The sequence below is a fragment of the Hemiscyllium ocellatum genome, chromosome 2 (assembly GCF_020745735.1).
Source record: "Hemiscyllium ocellatum isolate sHemOce1 chromosome 2, sHemOce1.pat.X.cur, whole genome shotgun sequence".
Taxonomy (NCBI): domain Eukaryota; kingdom Metazoa; phylum Chordata; class Chondrichthyes; order Orectolobiformes; family Hemiscylliidae; genus Hemiscyllium; species Hemiscyllium ocellatum.
The window spans coordinates 845,230-859,986 of record NC_083402.1 but is presented as its reverse complement, the minus strand read 5'-3'; the positions used below and the strand labels follow the sequence as shown (position 1 = coordinate 859,986).

The 14,757-nt window shown below is 41.5% G+C and overlaps 1 protein-coding gene across 3 annotated transcripts in view; it reads right to left on the bottom strand.

Moving 5' to 3' along the window:
- nipbla (NIPBL cohesin loading factor a) overlaps positions 1 to 14,757 on the bottom strand; it is a 529,062-nt gene that overhangs the window by 448,198 nt on the left and 66,107 nt on the right. For all 3 annotated transcript variants that reach the window (XM_060834051.1, XM_060834059.1, XM_060834067.1), the window contains exon 2: positions 911 to 1,055. In XM_060834051.1, coding sequence (XP_060690034.1) covers positions 911 to 974 — 64 coding nt within the window. In that variant the 5' untranslated portion in view covers positions 975 to 1,055. The remainder of the gene's footprint in view (positions 1 to 910; positions 1,056 to 14,757) is intronic.

Genomic DNA, 14,757 nt, shown 5'->3' with positions numbered 1-14,757 from the left:
GTCCTTAAGACAACTTTTCTGGTTTTTCCCCTACTGATCAGGTATCTATTTCAATCTTAATGATACACAAGGACTCTGCCCCCACAGCTCTCTTTGGCAAGGAGTTTCAAACACTCAAGCAGAGAAGAAACTCCTCATCTCAGTCTTAGAATTAAGGCGTGCCAATTTAAGACTCTGCCCTCTGGTACTGGGCTCGCCCATAAGAAAAAAAATCCTCTATTTATCCTGTCAAGAATCCTAAAATCACCTTTCATTCATCTAAATTCCACTGAGGAACTAACCATTATTCATAAGACAATGCCTCCATACCAGGAATCATCCCAGTGAACTTTCTCTGAACTTAAATAAAAAGTCCATTTATGCTAATTTATTTTTTAACAGTCATACTTTGTTTAAATGTCAAATCAGGCAAGTTGCCTGATCAGTCAGGAGAACTGCCCTGACAGGGTAACAGCCATTTTAATTTTGAAGTTGAAAAACGGATCATTTGTGCACATTGTCTTCCTGCCCAAGATCTGCATTCTTGAGAAAAGTCCTCTAATAAATGCAAGACAAAAATCTTTGTCAAAACAGATTTATTTTCAGCAAAATTCAAGTTCCACTCTATCAAATTTCTGGGGGAGGACAGTTAATACCATTGGCTGGATAACTGGTTTGCAATCCAGCATGATACCAGCAGTATAGGTTCAATTCCCTACAGTCTGAAGCTACCATGGACTTTCATGAAACTTCCACTTTGCCCAAGGCATGGTAATCCTCAGGTTAAACCACCACTAGTCTTCTGAGAGCAGTCCTATGGGCTGGTAAGAATACATACTATAGAAACACAACATGACAAGACTTTCTCACAAACCTTGAAGACTTTCATAAGCCTGTAATATATGGATAAGCAATAAAATTCAGTACTTACAATCAGTGAGGCTAGCAATCCCAGCAAGTGTGGTGATGGGAACATGAGGCATATCCCCATTCATCCTGAAGTTGTAGAAATGATCGTGTCTACACAGACTGTTCAGTCTAGTTCCCAGCCAGTCTCACTTCACATCTCCCAGATGCTGCAACAAAAAAAGTCAGTCCATCAGTACCAGTTATTTCACAGATTCTAGCTAGGTTGGAAGTACCTAAATGTAGAGGGCCAATATTTGACAACTTTACCTAAAGCTATCTAAAACTAATTGCAAATCTACATCTTTCCTTGTTTCAAATATTCAAAAATTTTCTGTTAAGTGAAATGAATCTAAAGTTTGTAATTCAACTCCCACCCTAGTTAGCATTTTAAATTGACAAAATTCTCATCATTCCAAGACTTCTGCTGCTGAATTTGAGTCTTTCTAAACTAAGAAAAACTGGCCAAGTATACATAGGAAGGGAAAAGTTTGAGATTCTGAAGGGAGAATATAGAAAGCCAGGTGAGATATTAAAAAGAGTTAATTTGCTCTGCTGACCTGCAGGAAATGGGATGTTCCGAGGCTAGGGTGGGATGCCTGTGTTCTACAGGTAAAACGTAAAAGATTTTACATTCCCATCTCTTGGCATTCAGAGCCATTTGCTAGTTATTCAAAAGCCAATTATATGGTAATCTCTTACTATTTACATTTTCAGCCCCTCTTCAGAAATCAATAAGAATATTATAGTTGGAATTTCAACTACTCCCTGTAGTTAAAAAAAGCAACTCACAATACATTTGACCATTAAAGGATAATTTGCATGACACTGTTTCTAGAAATGATGTGGTCACTGCATTGTGTCTTGAGTGGCATGTGACTGTGAGGGAGTGGCTGGGGGTTGTCTTGTGGGTATTACTGACTGATGTAAGGATTTTGTATAAAGGAAAGATTTGTTGCCTTTGTTCAGGGAGACCTTTCCAAACGCTTCACAAGCATGGCGAAGAGTTTCTCCACAGTTCTAATTGTATTTGCTTAATAAAATTTGGTTTTGTTCCCAGAGGTCAGTGTTTTGCAATTGCATCAAGTGCGTAAGAATTTCAAGAAAAAGAACTCAACATTTGGTGGCAGCAGTGGGATTCTAACATACACAGAACTTTCAACAGCTAACATCGTCTCCATAATCTCTCCATTCACAGGTAAAGCATGCCTTCATCCCACCGTCCACTCTGCCATAACTTGATCCAACGCATTCAGTCAACTTCAGTCATGAGCAAGAAATGTGAAGATGCAAACATCGGTAAAGAGGTCGTCCATACGCTTTTTGTCAGTGGCCTTCCTATGGATATTCAAGCAAATGAGCTTTACCTTCGCTTTCAATCATTTAAGGGAGCTAAAGGTTCACTGATCAAATTAACACCAAAACAGCCAGTTGGCTTTGTTACATTTGACAGCAGAGCAGGAGCAGAAGCAGCAACGGCAACTGCATTCACCTATCCTGCAGCTGAAGCACTTCAGGCTCAGACGCACTGCTATCCTCCATCTGAAGCATCTCTGCAAGGATGGAGGTCTCGTCATTTTGTTAAGTATTAAACTGCCCTTATCCAAGAATTCAGATTTCTCCGTGGAATGGTGTGCAAGGACAGACTGGATTTTGTTTTCAAGCTGCACTTTACTGAAGGAGATTAACTGGCTCGTTTCCACTTAATTTCAAGGGGATGGAGTGCTAAGGACTATGGACTTGCGAACTTTACTGGTGAACTTTTTCTTTCATTATGGGAGGATCCTATCTACTGCATGGACTAGTAATTTGTTGTTATAATCATTGTATGTTATGTATCAATAACTTGCTTAAATACTGGGTGTCAGAGTCTTATCAATAAGCTGGTAGCACCATCTCGGTACTTTTCATGGAATGATAAGAGAGAATGAGATAGAACATAGAAAAGTACAGCACAGAACAGGCCATTTGGCCCACCATGTTGTGCCAAGGTTTAATCCTAATGTGAAATAAAGTAACTTAACCTACGCACCCCTCAACTCACTGCTATCCATGTGCATGTCTAGCAGTGGATTACATGTCCCCAATGACTGCTTCCACCACCACAGCTGGCAATGCATTCCATGCATTCACAATTCTCTGGGTAAAGAACCTACCTCTGATGTCTCCTTTATACCTTCCTCCTAATATCTTCAAACTATGACTCCTCATACCAGTCAATCCTGCCCTGGGGAAGAGTTTCTGGCTATTGACTATCTATTCCACTCATTATTTTGTACACCTCGGTCGGGTCTTCCCTCTTCCTCCTCCTCTCCAGAGAGAAAAGTCCAAGTTTAGTCAACCTCTCTTCATAAGGCAAGCCCTCCAGGCAGCATCCTGGTAAACCTTCTCTGCAACCCCTGCAAAGCCGCTGTATCTTTCCTACAGTAGGACGACCAGAATTAGGCACGATATTCCAAGTGTGGTCTCACCAGAGACTTGTAGAGCTGCAGCAAAACTTTGTGGCTCTTAAACTCAATCCCCCTATTAATGAAAGCCAAAACACACATGCTTTCTTAACAACCTTATTCACTTGGGTGGCAACTTTGAGGGATCTATGTACTTGCACACCCAGATCCCTCTGTTCCTCCACACTGCCAAGAATCCTGTCTTTAATCCTATATTCAACATTCGAGTTCGACCTTCCAAAATGCATCACTTCGCATTTATCCAGGTTGAACTCCATCTGCCATTTCTCAGCCCAGCTCTGCATCCTGTCTATGTCACGCTGCAGCCTGCAGTAGCCCTCTATACTATCGACGACACTACCAACCTGCGTGACATCGGCAAATGTCACCCCTCAACCTCCTCATCCAAGTCATTTATGAAAACTACAAAGAACAGAGGCCCAAAAACAGAGCCCTGCTGGACCCCACTCAACACGGAGCTCCAGGCAGAATACTTTCCATCTTTAACCACTCTCTGCCTTCTTTCACTTACAAGTTCCCTTTCCTTGGTGAAAAGCAAAGCAAAAAAAAAATCATTTAGGACTTCCCCATCTGCTCAAACTTCACGAACAAGTTCCTTCAGCTATCCCTGATCGGCCGTACCTTCTCCCTGATTTCCTTGGCAGGGACCCAAGGAAATAGTGAGGAAAGAGATCAATCGGAGACTGGCAAGTTGGGAAAAAGAGCAAATGAAAGAGTCATGGCAGGAAGGAACAAAGCAGAGAAGAAGGTGGGAATGATAAATTAGACTGCATTTATTTCAATGCATGAGGCCTCACAGGGAAGGCAGATGAACTTGGGTCACAGTTAGGCACTTTGACCAAAATTCTATAGTTTTAATATAGTGATAGAAACAAAGTCTGGATCTAAAAGTTGAAGTTCTAAATTGGAGGAACGCTAATTTTGATGATATTAGGCAAGAACTTTCAAAAACAGATGCGCACAGGTAAAGAAACAGCCGGAAAAAGTGAAGTCTTCAGAAATTAGACAACAAGTATCCAGAGACAGTATATTCCTGTTAGGGCGAAAGGCAAGGCTGGTAGGTAATGCTGAATGACTAGAAAAATTGAGTGCTTGGTTAAGAAAAAGAAAGAAGCATGTGCCAGGTATAGATAGGATAGATCGAGTGCATCCTTAGAGTATAAAGGCAATAGGAGTATACTTGAGACGGAAATCAGGAGGGCAAAGAGGGGACATAAGATAGCTTTGGCAAATAGGATTATGGAGAATTCAAAGGGATTTGACAAATACATTAAAGATGAAAGGGTAACTGGGGAAGAGAATAGGGCCCAGAGTGTGATGCTGGAAAAGCAAAGCAGGTTAGCAGCATCAGAGGAGCAGGGAAAAGAAAAGACGTTTCGGGCAAAGCCCTTCATCACGAGAATAGGGCCCCTCAAACAGCAGGATGGCAGCCTATCTGTGGAGCCACAGGAGATGGGGGAGATACTAAATGAGTATTTTGCATCAGTGTTTACTGTAGAGAAGGTCATGGAAGATATGGAGTGTGGAGAAACAGATGGTGACATGTTGAAAAATGTCCATATTACAGAGGTGGTGGTGCTGGATGTCTTGAAACACAAAAAAGTGGAAAAATACCCAGGACCTGATCAGATGCACCAGAGAACTCTGTGGAAAGCTAGATAAGTGATTGCTGGGTCCTTTGCTAAGATATTTGTATCATCAATAGTCAAAGGTGAAGTGCCGGAAGACTTGGAGGTTGGTTAACTATTCAAGAAAGGTGGTAATGAAAAGCCAGGCAACAATAAACCAGCTAATCAGACAGTGGTAGGCAAGTTATTAGAGGGAATCCAGAGGGACAGGATTTACATGCATTTGGAAAGGCAAGGAATAATTAGGGATAGTCAACCTGATTGTGTGCGTGGGAAGTCATCTCGCATGAACTGGATTCATTTTTGAAGTAGTAATGAAGAGGATTGATGGAAGGCAGAGCAGCGGATGGGATCTATATGGACTTTACTAAGGCATGCAACAACGTTCCTCATAGGAGACTGTTTAGCAAGGTTATATCAAGGAATACAGGGAGTACTAGCCATTTGGATACAGAACTGGCTTGAAGGGTTGTTTTTCAGACTGGAGGTCTGTGACCAATGGTGTGCACCAAAGATTGGTTATGGGTCCACTGTTATAGAAATGATTTGGACGTGAACGTAGAAGATATAGTTAGTAAGTTTGCAAATTACACCAAAATTGGAGATGCAGTAGACAGTGAAGATAGTTATCTTTGAGTTTGAAACCTTGATCAGATTGGCAAATGAGTCAAGGAGTTTAATTTAGCTAGATGTGAGGTGCCGTGTTAAGAAAAGGCAAATCAGAGGAGGACTTATACCCTTAAATGGTAAGACACTGGAGTGTGTTCATAGTTCGTTGCAAGTGGAGTAGCAGGTAAATAGGACAGTGAAGAGGGTGTTCCTTTACTGGAGACAGCATTGAATACAGGAGTTGGGAGACCATACTGTGGTTCGACTGGATGTTGGTTAGGCGACTTTTGTAATATTGCATGCAATTGTGGTCTCCTTCCTATTGAAAGGATGCTGTGAAACTTAAAAGTGTTCAAAAAATATTTAGAAGGAAGCTGCCAGGGTTGGAGGATTTGAGCTATAGGGAGAGGTTAAATAGGATGGGGCTGTTTTCCGTGGAGCATCAGAGGCTAAGAGGGTGACCTTATAGAGGTTAAAAAGGTCATGAAGAGCATGAATAGGATAAGTAGACAACGTCTTTCCTTGGGGTGGGGGGAGTCCAGAACTAAAGGGCACAGGTTAGGATGAGGGGAGAAAGATTTATAAGGGCCTAAGGGGCAACTTTTCCATGTAGAGGGTGGTGCATGTATGGAAAGAGCTGCCAGAGGAAATGCTGGAGGTCAGTACAACTACAGCATTTAAAAGGCATCTGGATGGGTATGCGAATAGGAACAGTTGAGGGGGATACGGGCCAAGTGCTGGTAAATTGGACAAGATTAGTTTTGGATATCTGGTCCACGTAGACAAGTTCAACAGAAGGATTGGTTTCTGTGCTGTACATCTCTATGACTCTATTTGAAATTAAAAAAAGCTAAAACTAGAATACTCAGCATCCAAAAGTGAAAGCATGCGCCGTGATGAACCAGTACACTTCAAATGGCAGCACTGACTTTCCCAAATGGGTTAAATAGCTGGAATATTAAACATACTTTCCTAAAAGTATCGCATTCATAATATGAATATCAAACAAAATTTTGCTAAATTCTTAATCATCAATACAACTAAAATATTAAATGCAAACTCAAAACTCCAGTATAGATTTTTTTAAAAATTCAAACATAAAACTCAAAGGGAGCATTAAATGATAATCAAAACAAAGTGTTGGAAGAGGCTCAAGAGATACATAGAGCATAACAGCGCAGTATAGGCCTTCAATGTTGCGCCAACCTGTGGAATCAATCTGAAGTCCATCCAACTATTCCATTCTTGTGCAAACGTCAATCCAATGACATTTTAAACGCCCTTAAATTTGGTGAGTCTACTACACGTGCAGGCAGTGCATTCCATGCCCCTACTATTGAGGAAAGAAACTACCTCCGACATCTGACCTATATTCATCATCCCTCAACTTAAAGCTATGCCCCTTCGTGCTAGCTATTGCTAGCAGCAGAAAAAGGTTCTCCCTGTCCAACCCATATAACCCTCTGATTATTTTATGTCTCAATTAAGTTACCTCGCAACCTAAAATAAAAACAGCTTCACATTTCTCAGTCTTTCCTCATAAGGCCTTTCCTCCATACCAGGCAACACACTCGTAAACCTCCTCTAAACCCGTTCCACAGCATCCACATCCTTCCTATTGTTGTCCGTTTCCCCAGTGCCCCCTCAGTCAAAGTAAAATGCTGAGACATAGTACAGTTTTACTGCCTTCATCTTTATACCATGCCCTGGATGGAGAGAGAACGATCATCCATGTGCAAAGGGACATGAGTTCTCAGTCTTCTCTATGGAACAGCAGTTTCTTAATTAATTATAGTTATTTTACAGGGAGGAGCATCAACATAAGGCAATATCTTGATTGAGTGAGCATTACTGTCAGTGAGTCTCAAAGACTAAGCCATCTGCAGTTAGACAATGAATATGCTTAACCTTAAAAGTGGATTCACATAAAATACTTTTCACCTTGTTAAACTGACCTTACATACTGAATAGTTCCAATATTGTTAAATGGCTCTATATAACCCATACCATTGCCTTCAGCACCCCATTGTTAACTGCAAGCTCTTACCTGATCTGAGTCATGCTCAGTTGAACCTCTTGTTTAAAAAAAAAATCAACCCTTTCCTGACTTGCTTATAACCTCTACACATTCTCACTCCCTCCTTTTGTCATTTCATCATAACCAGAGATGGCACTACCAGCTTTCGTAAGACTGACAACCAGTATTAAGCAAGTCACAGCATACATGATAACAAAAATTACTAGTCAGTTGTAAATAGAATTTGAGGAATCCTCCCACGTGGAAGAAATATTCACCAATAAAGTTCTTAAATCCACAGCCCTTAATGACCACTCCATCCACTCAAAGTAGAGTGGAAGCGAGCAAGTTCTCCAAAATCTCCTTCAGTAAAATCCAACCTGAAAACAAAATTCAGTCTGCTCTTGTTCATCACTCCATGGACAAAACCGAATTCTTGGATAATGGCATTTAAACGTTTCATAAAATTGACGAGACTTCCACCCTTCCATAGATGCTTCAGATGGAGGATACCATTGGAGGTGCAGCTGCAGGCTAGGTGAATGAGGCATTCTTTGTTACATTCAAACAGCAGAGCGGAAGCAGACGCAGCAAAGCCAAGTGGCTATTGTGATGTTAGCTTGATCAGTGAACCCTCATATTCCTTAAATAGTCGAAAGAGAAGGTAAAGCTCACGTGGTTTAATGTCCATAGGAAGGCCACTGACAACAGTGTATAGACCTGCTCTCCACTGTTGTTAACTTCTTCACTTTTCATGCTCATGACTGGGGAGCTGATTGAATCTGTTGGATCAGGTTGTGGAGAGGTGGGCAGGGGTCTGAAAGCCTGCTTTACCTGTGAGTGAAGAAACTCTAGAGATGATGTTAGCTGCTGAAAGCATCTCTGCATTTCCTCCGATTCCTTCCTTGCCAAGGTGGATATCAATATGAAGACAGCCGCACATTTAACTACACTAAATTGTGTCTACTTATTTCAACATTCTTTTGAGTTCTTGAAATCTGTTACTCTGTTCACTATTCATAACATTGTCAAATTTTATACAATCCATAAACTTCTAAATTGTACTACCAAAATAATTCAGTCAATTATAAATCACAATCAATGGCCCTAAAATCAAACCCTCAGGTACCTCATTTAGGTTATTCAAAAATTATTTTCCTTTAACAAACTGAGACTTGGCTAAGGTGAAAGCTGTCAGGAAAAGTATTTCAAAAATCTGGAACAACAAGAAAACAAAATGTTTCCTGTGCTAGAGCAACTGAAGAGGCAGTTTCAGTTCAGATTTCAATCTCAAATATTTGTGGGAAACAAATGCTTAATATTTTAAAATATGTTCTCCATATGAAACTTTCCAAACAAAACAGCCAACATTAGTGGCAACTCTTGGTAGAGATCAACATTATTTGAATTTGCAATATGAAGGGAGCCAATGAAGTCTGAACAATAATTAACAGAACTGATCCAGCTCAGCCTCGAGTTCTAACACTCTAAAATCTTAAAACATCAAACTCAAAATGCACTCTTTGTGAACACTCTGCATTAAAACCACAACAGCAAAGATATTTTAATACAATACTATGATCTGGCTAAAGCATGACCACTGACACAACTTTCTTTTTAAAACAGGCACTGTAGAATTTCAAACAAATCAGGGGCTCAAGGCACTCAATTTGTTTTAAGGTTACACGTTTAATAATCTTAGAAAGGACATAATGTTGTACAATTTCAATGTAAAAACACAATCTGCCCTATTACATAGTCCAGAAACACGCTGAACTGAAATCCTGTTTCGAAAAAGGCAAAACAGTTAAAGGAATTTTCTGAGCCAGTATTTTAACAAACCAAAACAGTTAAACATCAAACGCTCTTAGCATGGCACAATTTACATTGAAATTTTCCTTTCTCAGCCGAAGTATTAGTACAACCTTAATTTCAGCATTTCTCTTTTATCCATCCTCTCACTGAAATTACACTTATAAAGAGAAAGCCCTCACAGCAGACCACATGGTGCCGCAGTCCAAGCCACTCTCTTCCCCCCAAACAAAGATTTGCAGAGACTCAAATTTTTGCCACTCAGGGACTTTGACCCATTCTCACTTTACTCCTCACAGGGGCCTGAACCCCACTTAAACAGAGAACTGAAATCCAACTGAAACACATAACTCCAATTCCAACTACACAAAGAGGACTCGAATGTCAATTTAACCCTAACCCCAGCACAGAGGACCTGAACCTCAATCAAACCCACCTAGGGTACTCAAACCCTAGTACTGCACAGAGGACTCGAACCTCTACCTGCCAGCACGCTTGTGAAACTGTGTCTCTTGACTGAACTAATTACTGTTCGAGGAATTCATAGAATAGAGAGCTAACGAGACCGCCTCTGGCGCACAGACATATCGAAGGGGACCAAGGTTTAAATTCTCACCTTGTGGACCCATCCGTCCTGAGACACCAATGTTTCATGCGGTCACTAACACGGTCCAATCGTAACTATTCATTTGGATCCTACCGACTATGCCAATAATGTCGTCCCATGGTTCCAAAACTCGATCCCTCCACCAATAAAAGCTAACACACTGTATGCCTTCTTAACAACCCTATCAACCTGGGTGGCAACTTTCAGGGATCTATGGACATGGACAGATCTCTCTGCTCACCTACACTCCCAAGAATCTTACCATTAGCCCAATACTCTGCATTCTTGTTACTCCTTTCAAAGTGAATCACCTCACACTTTTCTGTATTAAACTCCATTTGCTACCTCTCAGGTAAGCTCTGCAGCTTACCTTTGTCCCTCTGTAACATCCTCTGTCACTATCCACAACTCTACCGACCTTAAAGTCATCCGCAAATTTACTAACCCATCCTTCCACGCCCTCATCCAGTTCATTTGTGTAAATGACAAACAGTGGACCCAAAACAGATCATTGTGGTAACCAACTGGTAACGAACTCCAGGATGAATATTTCCCAATCAACCACCACCCTCTGGTCTTCTTTCAGCTAGCACATTTCTGATCCAAACCACTAAATCACCCTCAATCCCATGCCTCTATTTTGTGCAATGGCCTACCATAGGGAACCTTATCAAATGCCTTACTGAAATATACATGACATCAACCGCTTTACACTCATTCACCTGTTTGGTCACCTTCTCAAAGAACCCAATAAGGTTAGTGAGGCACGACCAACCCTTCACAAAACAGTGTTGACTATCCCTAATAAAATTATTCCTTTCTAGAGGATTACAAATCCTATCTCCTGTAACCCTTTCCAACATTATACCCACAACCAAAGTAAGGCACACAGGTCTATAATTTCCAGGGTTTTCTCTACTCCCCTTCTTGAACAAGGGGACAACATTTGCTATCCTCCCGTCTTCTGGCACTATGTTGTTGTTGTCCTGCAGACAACAACAACAACAACATAAAGACCAAAGTCAAAGGCTCAGCACTCTTCTCCCTGGGTTCCCAGAGAATCCTAGAATATGGTGGGCGGCACGGTGGCACAGTGGTTAGCACTGCTGCCTCACAGCGCCTGGAGACCCGGGTTCAATTCCCGACTCAGGCGACTGACTGTGTGGAGTTTGCACATTCTCCCTGTGTCTGCGTGGGTTTCCTCCGGGTGCTCCGGTTTCCTCCCACTGTCCAAAGATGTGCGGGTCAGGTGAATTGGCCATTCTAAATTGTCCATAGTGGTAAGGGATAATGTAGGGGTATGGGTGGGTTGCGCTTCGGCGGGTCGGTGTGGACTTGTTGGGCCGAAGGGCCTGTTTCCACACTGTAAGTAATCTAATCTAATCATACATCTGGCCCAGGGGACCTATCTATTTTTACACTTTCCAGAAGGTTTTGCACCATCTTTGGAGAGGCAATAGTTTGAAGATTCAAAGGATTACCCTTATTGAACTCAAATGTTAACTCTCTCCCTCCACACATGCTGGCAGAATTAGAAGACCTGTTGAGTTTTTCCCAGAACTTTGTTTTTTTTATAAAATCAGATAGTCATAGAGCAGTAAAGTGTGGAAACAAATCTTTCAATCCAACTCGTCCATGCTGATCAGCTGCCCTAAATTAATCTAGTCCCATTTGCCAGCACTTGGCCAATACTGTTCTGAGCCTTCCTATTCATATACTCATCCAGATGCCTTTGAAATGTTGTATTTGTAACAGCCTCTACCACTTCCTCTGGCAGCTCAGTACATAAACACACCATCTCTCTGCATGAAAAAGTTGCCCCTTATTTTTAAAAATTCACTAATGGGATGTAGATGTCTCTGGCTAGGCCAGTACTCATTGTCCATCCCCAATTGGCAGTTAAGGGTCAACCACATCACTTTTGGTCTGGAGTCACATGTAGTCCAGACTAGGTGAGGATGGTAGTTTCCTTCCCTAAAGGATATTAGTGAATCAGGTCGGATTTTCCAATGATCCAACAATGATTTCATGGTCATCATTAGACCTTTAGTTCCAGAGTTTTTTTTACCAAATTCAAATTCCACCATCTGCCATGGCAGATTTGGGTCTAGGCTCTCAGAACATTAGCTGAGTTTCTGGATTAATAAGCTAGTGATAATACCACTCGGCCATTAAGGCGACCCCCTTAATGTATTATTTAATGTATTACATCATAAACATTCAATCATTACACGGAGTTCAGGTAGTAAATAATTTACACTAAGGACACATGACTGGTGTACACAGTGACCAAAAGAACTGAATTGATTATTTTTATTAGAGACAGTAAGAATGACACACCTAGCGTAAAACTTGTTTTTGCAGAGAACGCAGTTAGATGCCAGTTTTATTTGTGCTGAAGATTAAAGACCTTTGGAATTGTTATATGAAGGATGTTGTTGACTGGGTAAAACGCAAAAGAAAAATAATATAGCACAGGAACAGACACTTCAGCCCTCCAAGCCTATGCTGACAATTTTGCCCTTCCATAAAGAACTGTCTTCACTTATAGGACCTGTATCCCTCTATTCCCTTCCTATTCACGCAGAGAAGATTCACCAGGAGTTGAAAAATGTGCTGGAAAAACACAGCAGGCCAGGCAGCATCCTAGAAGCAAGAGAATCGATGTTTTGGGCATAAGCTCTTCTTTAGGAATTCCTGAAGAAGGGCTCATGCCCGAAACATCGATTCTTCTGCTCCTCGGATACTGTCTGGCCTGCTGTTTTTCCAGCACCACATTTTTCAACTCTGGTCTTCAGCATCTGCAGTCCTCACTTTCTCAGGGATTCACCAGGATGTAAGTTCAGGTTGCTTTCTTTGGAGCAGAGAAGGTTAAGGAGTGACCTGACAACAGACCATAAGAAATACAAACTGGAGTATGTTGTTTGGTCCTCAAGCCTACTCTGCCATTCAACCAGATCATGTTGGCTGATCCAGCATTCCCCACATCCACTTTCTTGCCTTTACCCTCTAAAGGATTCTAATGATCAAGAATGTGCCCTAAATATAAAAGGGTCAATATAAAAGGTTAAGAAAGGACATAAATCATAGCGAGTTTTCAGAAGATGTGTAGCTCAGGTCGAGGTTTTGGATGTAGCTTTGCTCGCTGAGCTGAAAAGTTCATTTCCAGACGTTTTGTTACCTTACTAGGTAATATCTTCAGTGGACCTCATGCAAAGCATGCTGAAAATTCCTGCTTTCTATTTATATGTTTGGGGTTCTTTGGGTTGGCGATGTCATTTCTGGTGAAGTCACTTTCTGTTCCTTTTCTCAGGGGGTGGTAGATGGGATCTGTGTTCTGGTTGGAATGCCATGCTTCAAGGAATTCTCGTGCATGTCTTTGTTTGGCTTGTCCTAGGATGTACGTATTGTCCCAGTCAAAGTGGTGCCCTTCCTCATCCGTATGTGAGGATACTCGTGAGAGAGGGTCATGTCTTTTTTGTGGCTAGTTGGTGTTCATGTATCCTGGTGGCTAGTTTTCTGCCTGCTTGTCTAATGTCGTGTTTGTTACAGTTCTTGCACGGTATTTTGTAAATGACTTTAGTTTTGCTCATTGTGTGTATAGGGTCTTTCAATGACATAAATCAATACCAGTAATATTGAATAATACAAGATTTAGTGACTGGGAAGAACGGATGGAGATCAATATTAGAGAACTGACACTGGGGAAAACTGAGAGGACTGAAGGCAAATAAATTCCTAGGACCTGAAAGTCTACATCCCAGAATACTGAAGGAAGTGGGTCTAGAAATAGTGGATACATTGACAGTCATCTTCCAGGATTCTGACGACTCTGGAACAGTCCCTGCTCATTTGAGGGTAGCTAATGTTATTCAAAAAGACAGGCAGAGAGAAAACAGGGAACTATACACCAGTAAGCCAAACACTGGTGGGGAAAATTCCTGAATCCATTATTAAGGACTTCATAGCGGAACATTTAGAAAGCAGTGGCAGGATCTGACAAGAGTCGGCACGGATTTATGAAGGGAAACTATGCTTGACAAGACCATTGGAATTCAATGAAGATGTAACTAGTAGAGTTGACAAGGGCAAGCCAGTCTGTGGTAATATTTGGACTTTCAGAAAGCGTTTGACAAAGTCCCACATAACAGATATTGTGCAAGATTGAAGTGCATGTGATTGGGGGAATTGTATTAAGGTGATTAGAAAACTGGGTGGCAGGGAGGAAACATAGTAGGAATTAATGGGTCCTTTTCAAATTGGCAGGCAGTAACTAGTGTGGTATCACAGGGATCGGTGCTAGCACCCCAGCTATTCACAACATATGGATGATTTGTAGGAGGGAACAAAATGTAACATCTCCAAGCTTGCAAACAATACCAAGTTAAGTGGGAGGGTGAACTATGACAAGGATGCAGAGATCCTTCAGCAAAGGCAGATGCAGTATAATTTGAATAAATGTGTGGTTATCACTTTGGAAGCAAAAATAAAGTGGACAGATTATTACTACCTGTTTGGCTGTAAATTGGGAGGGGGGAGCATGCAACAGGGCCTGGGTGTCCTTGTGTACTCGTCGCTAAAGACAAGCATGTAGGCGCAGAGGCAGTAAGGAAGGCAACTGGTATGCTGGCCTTCACTGGGAGAGATTTCAAGTTCTGGAACAGGGTTGTGTTGCAGTTATACAGAGCCTTGGTGAGGCCACACCTAGAGTATTGTGTGCAGTTTTAGTCT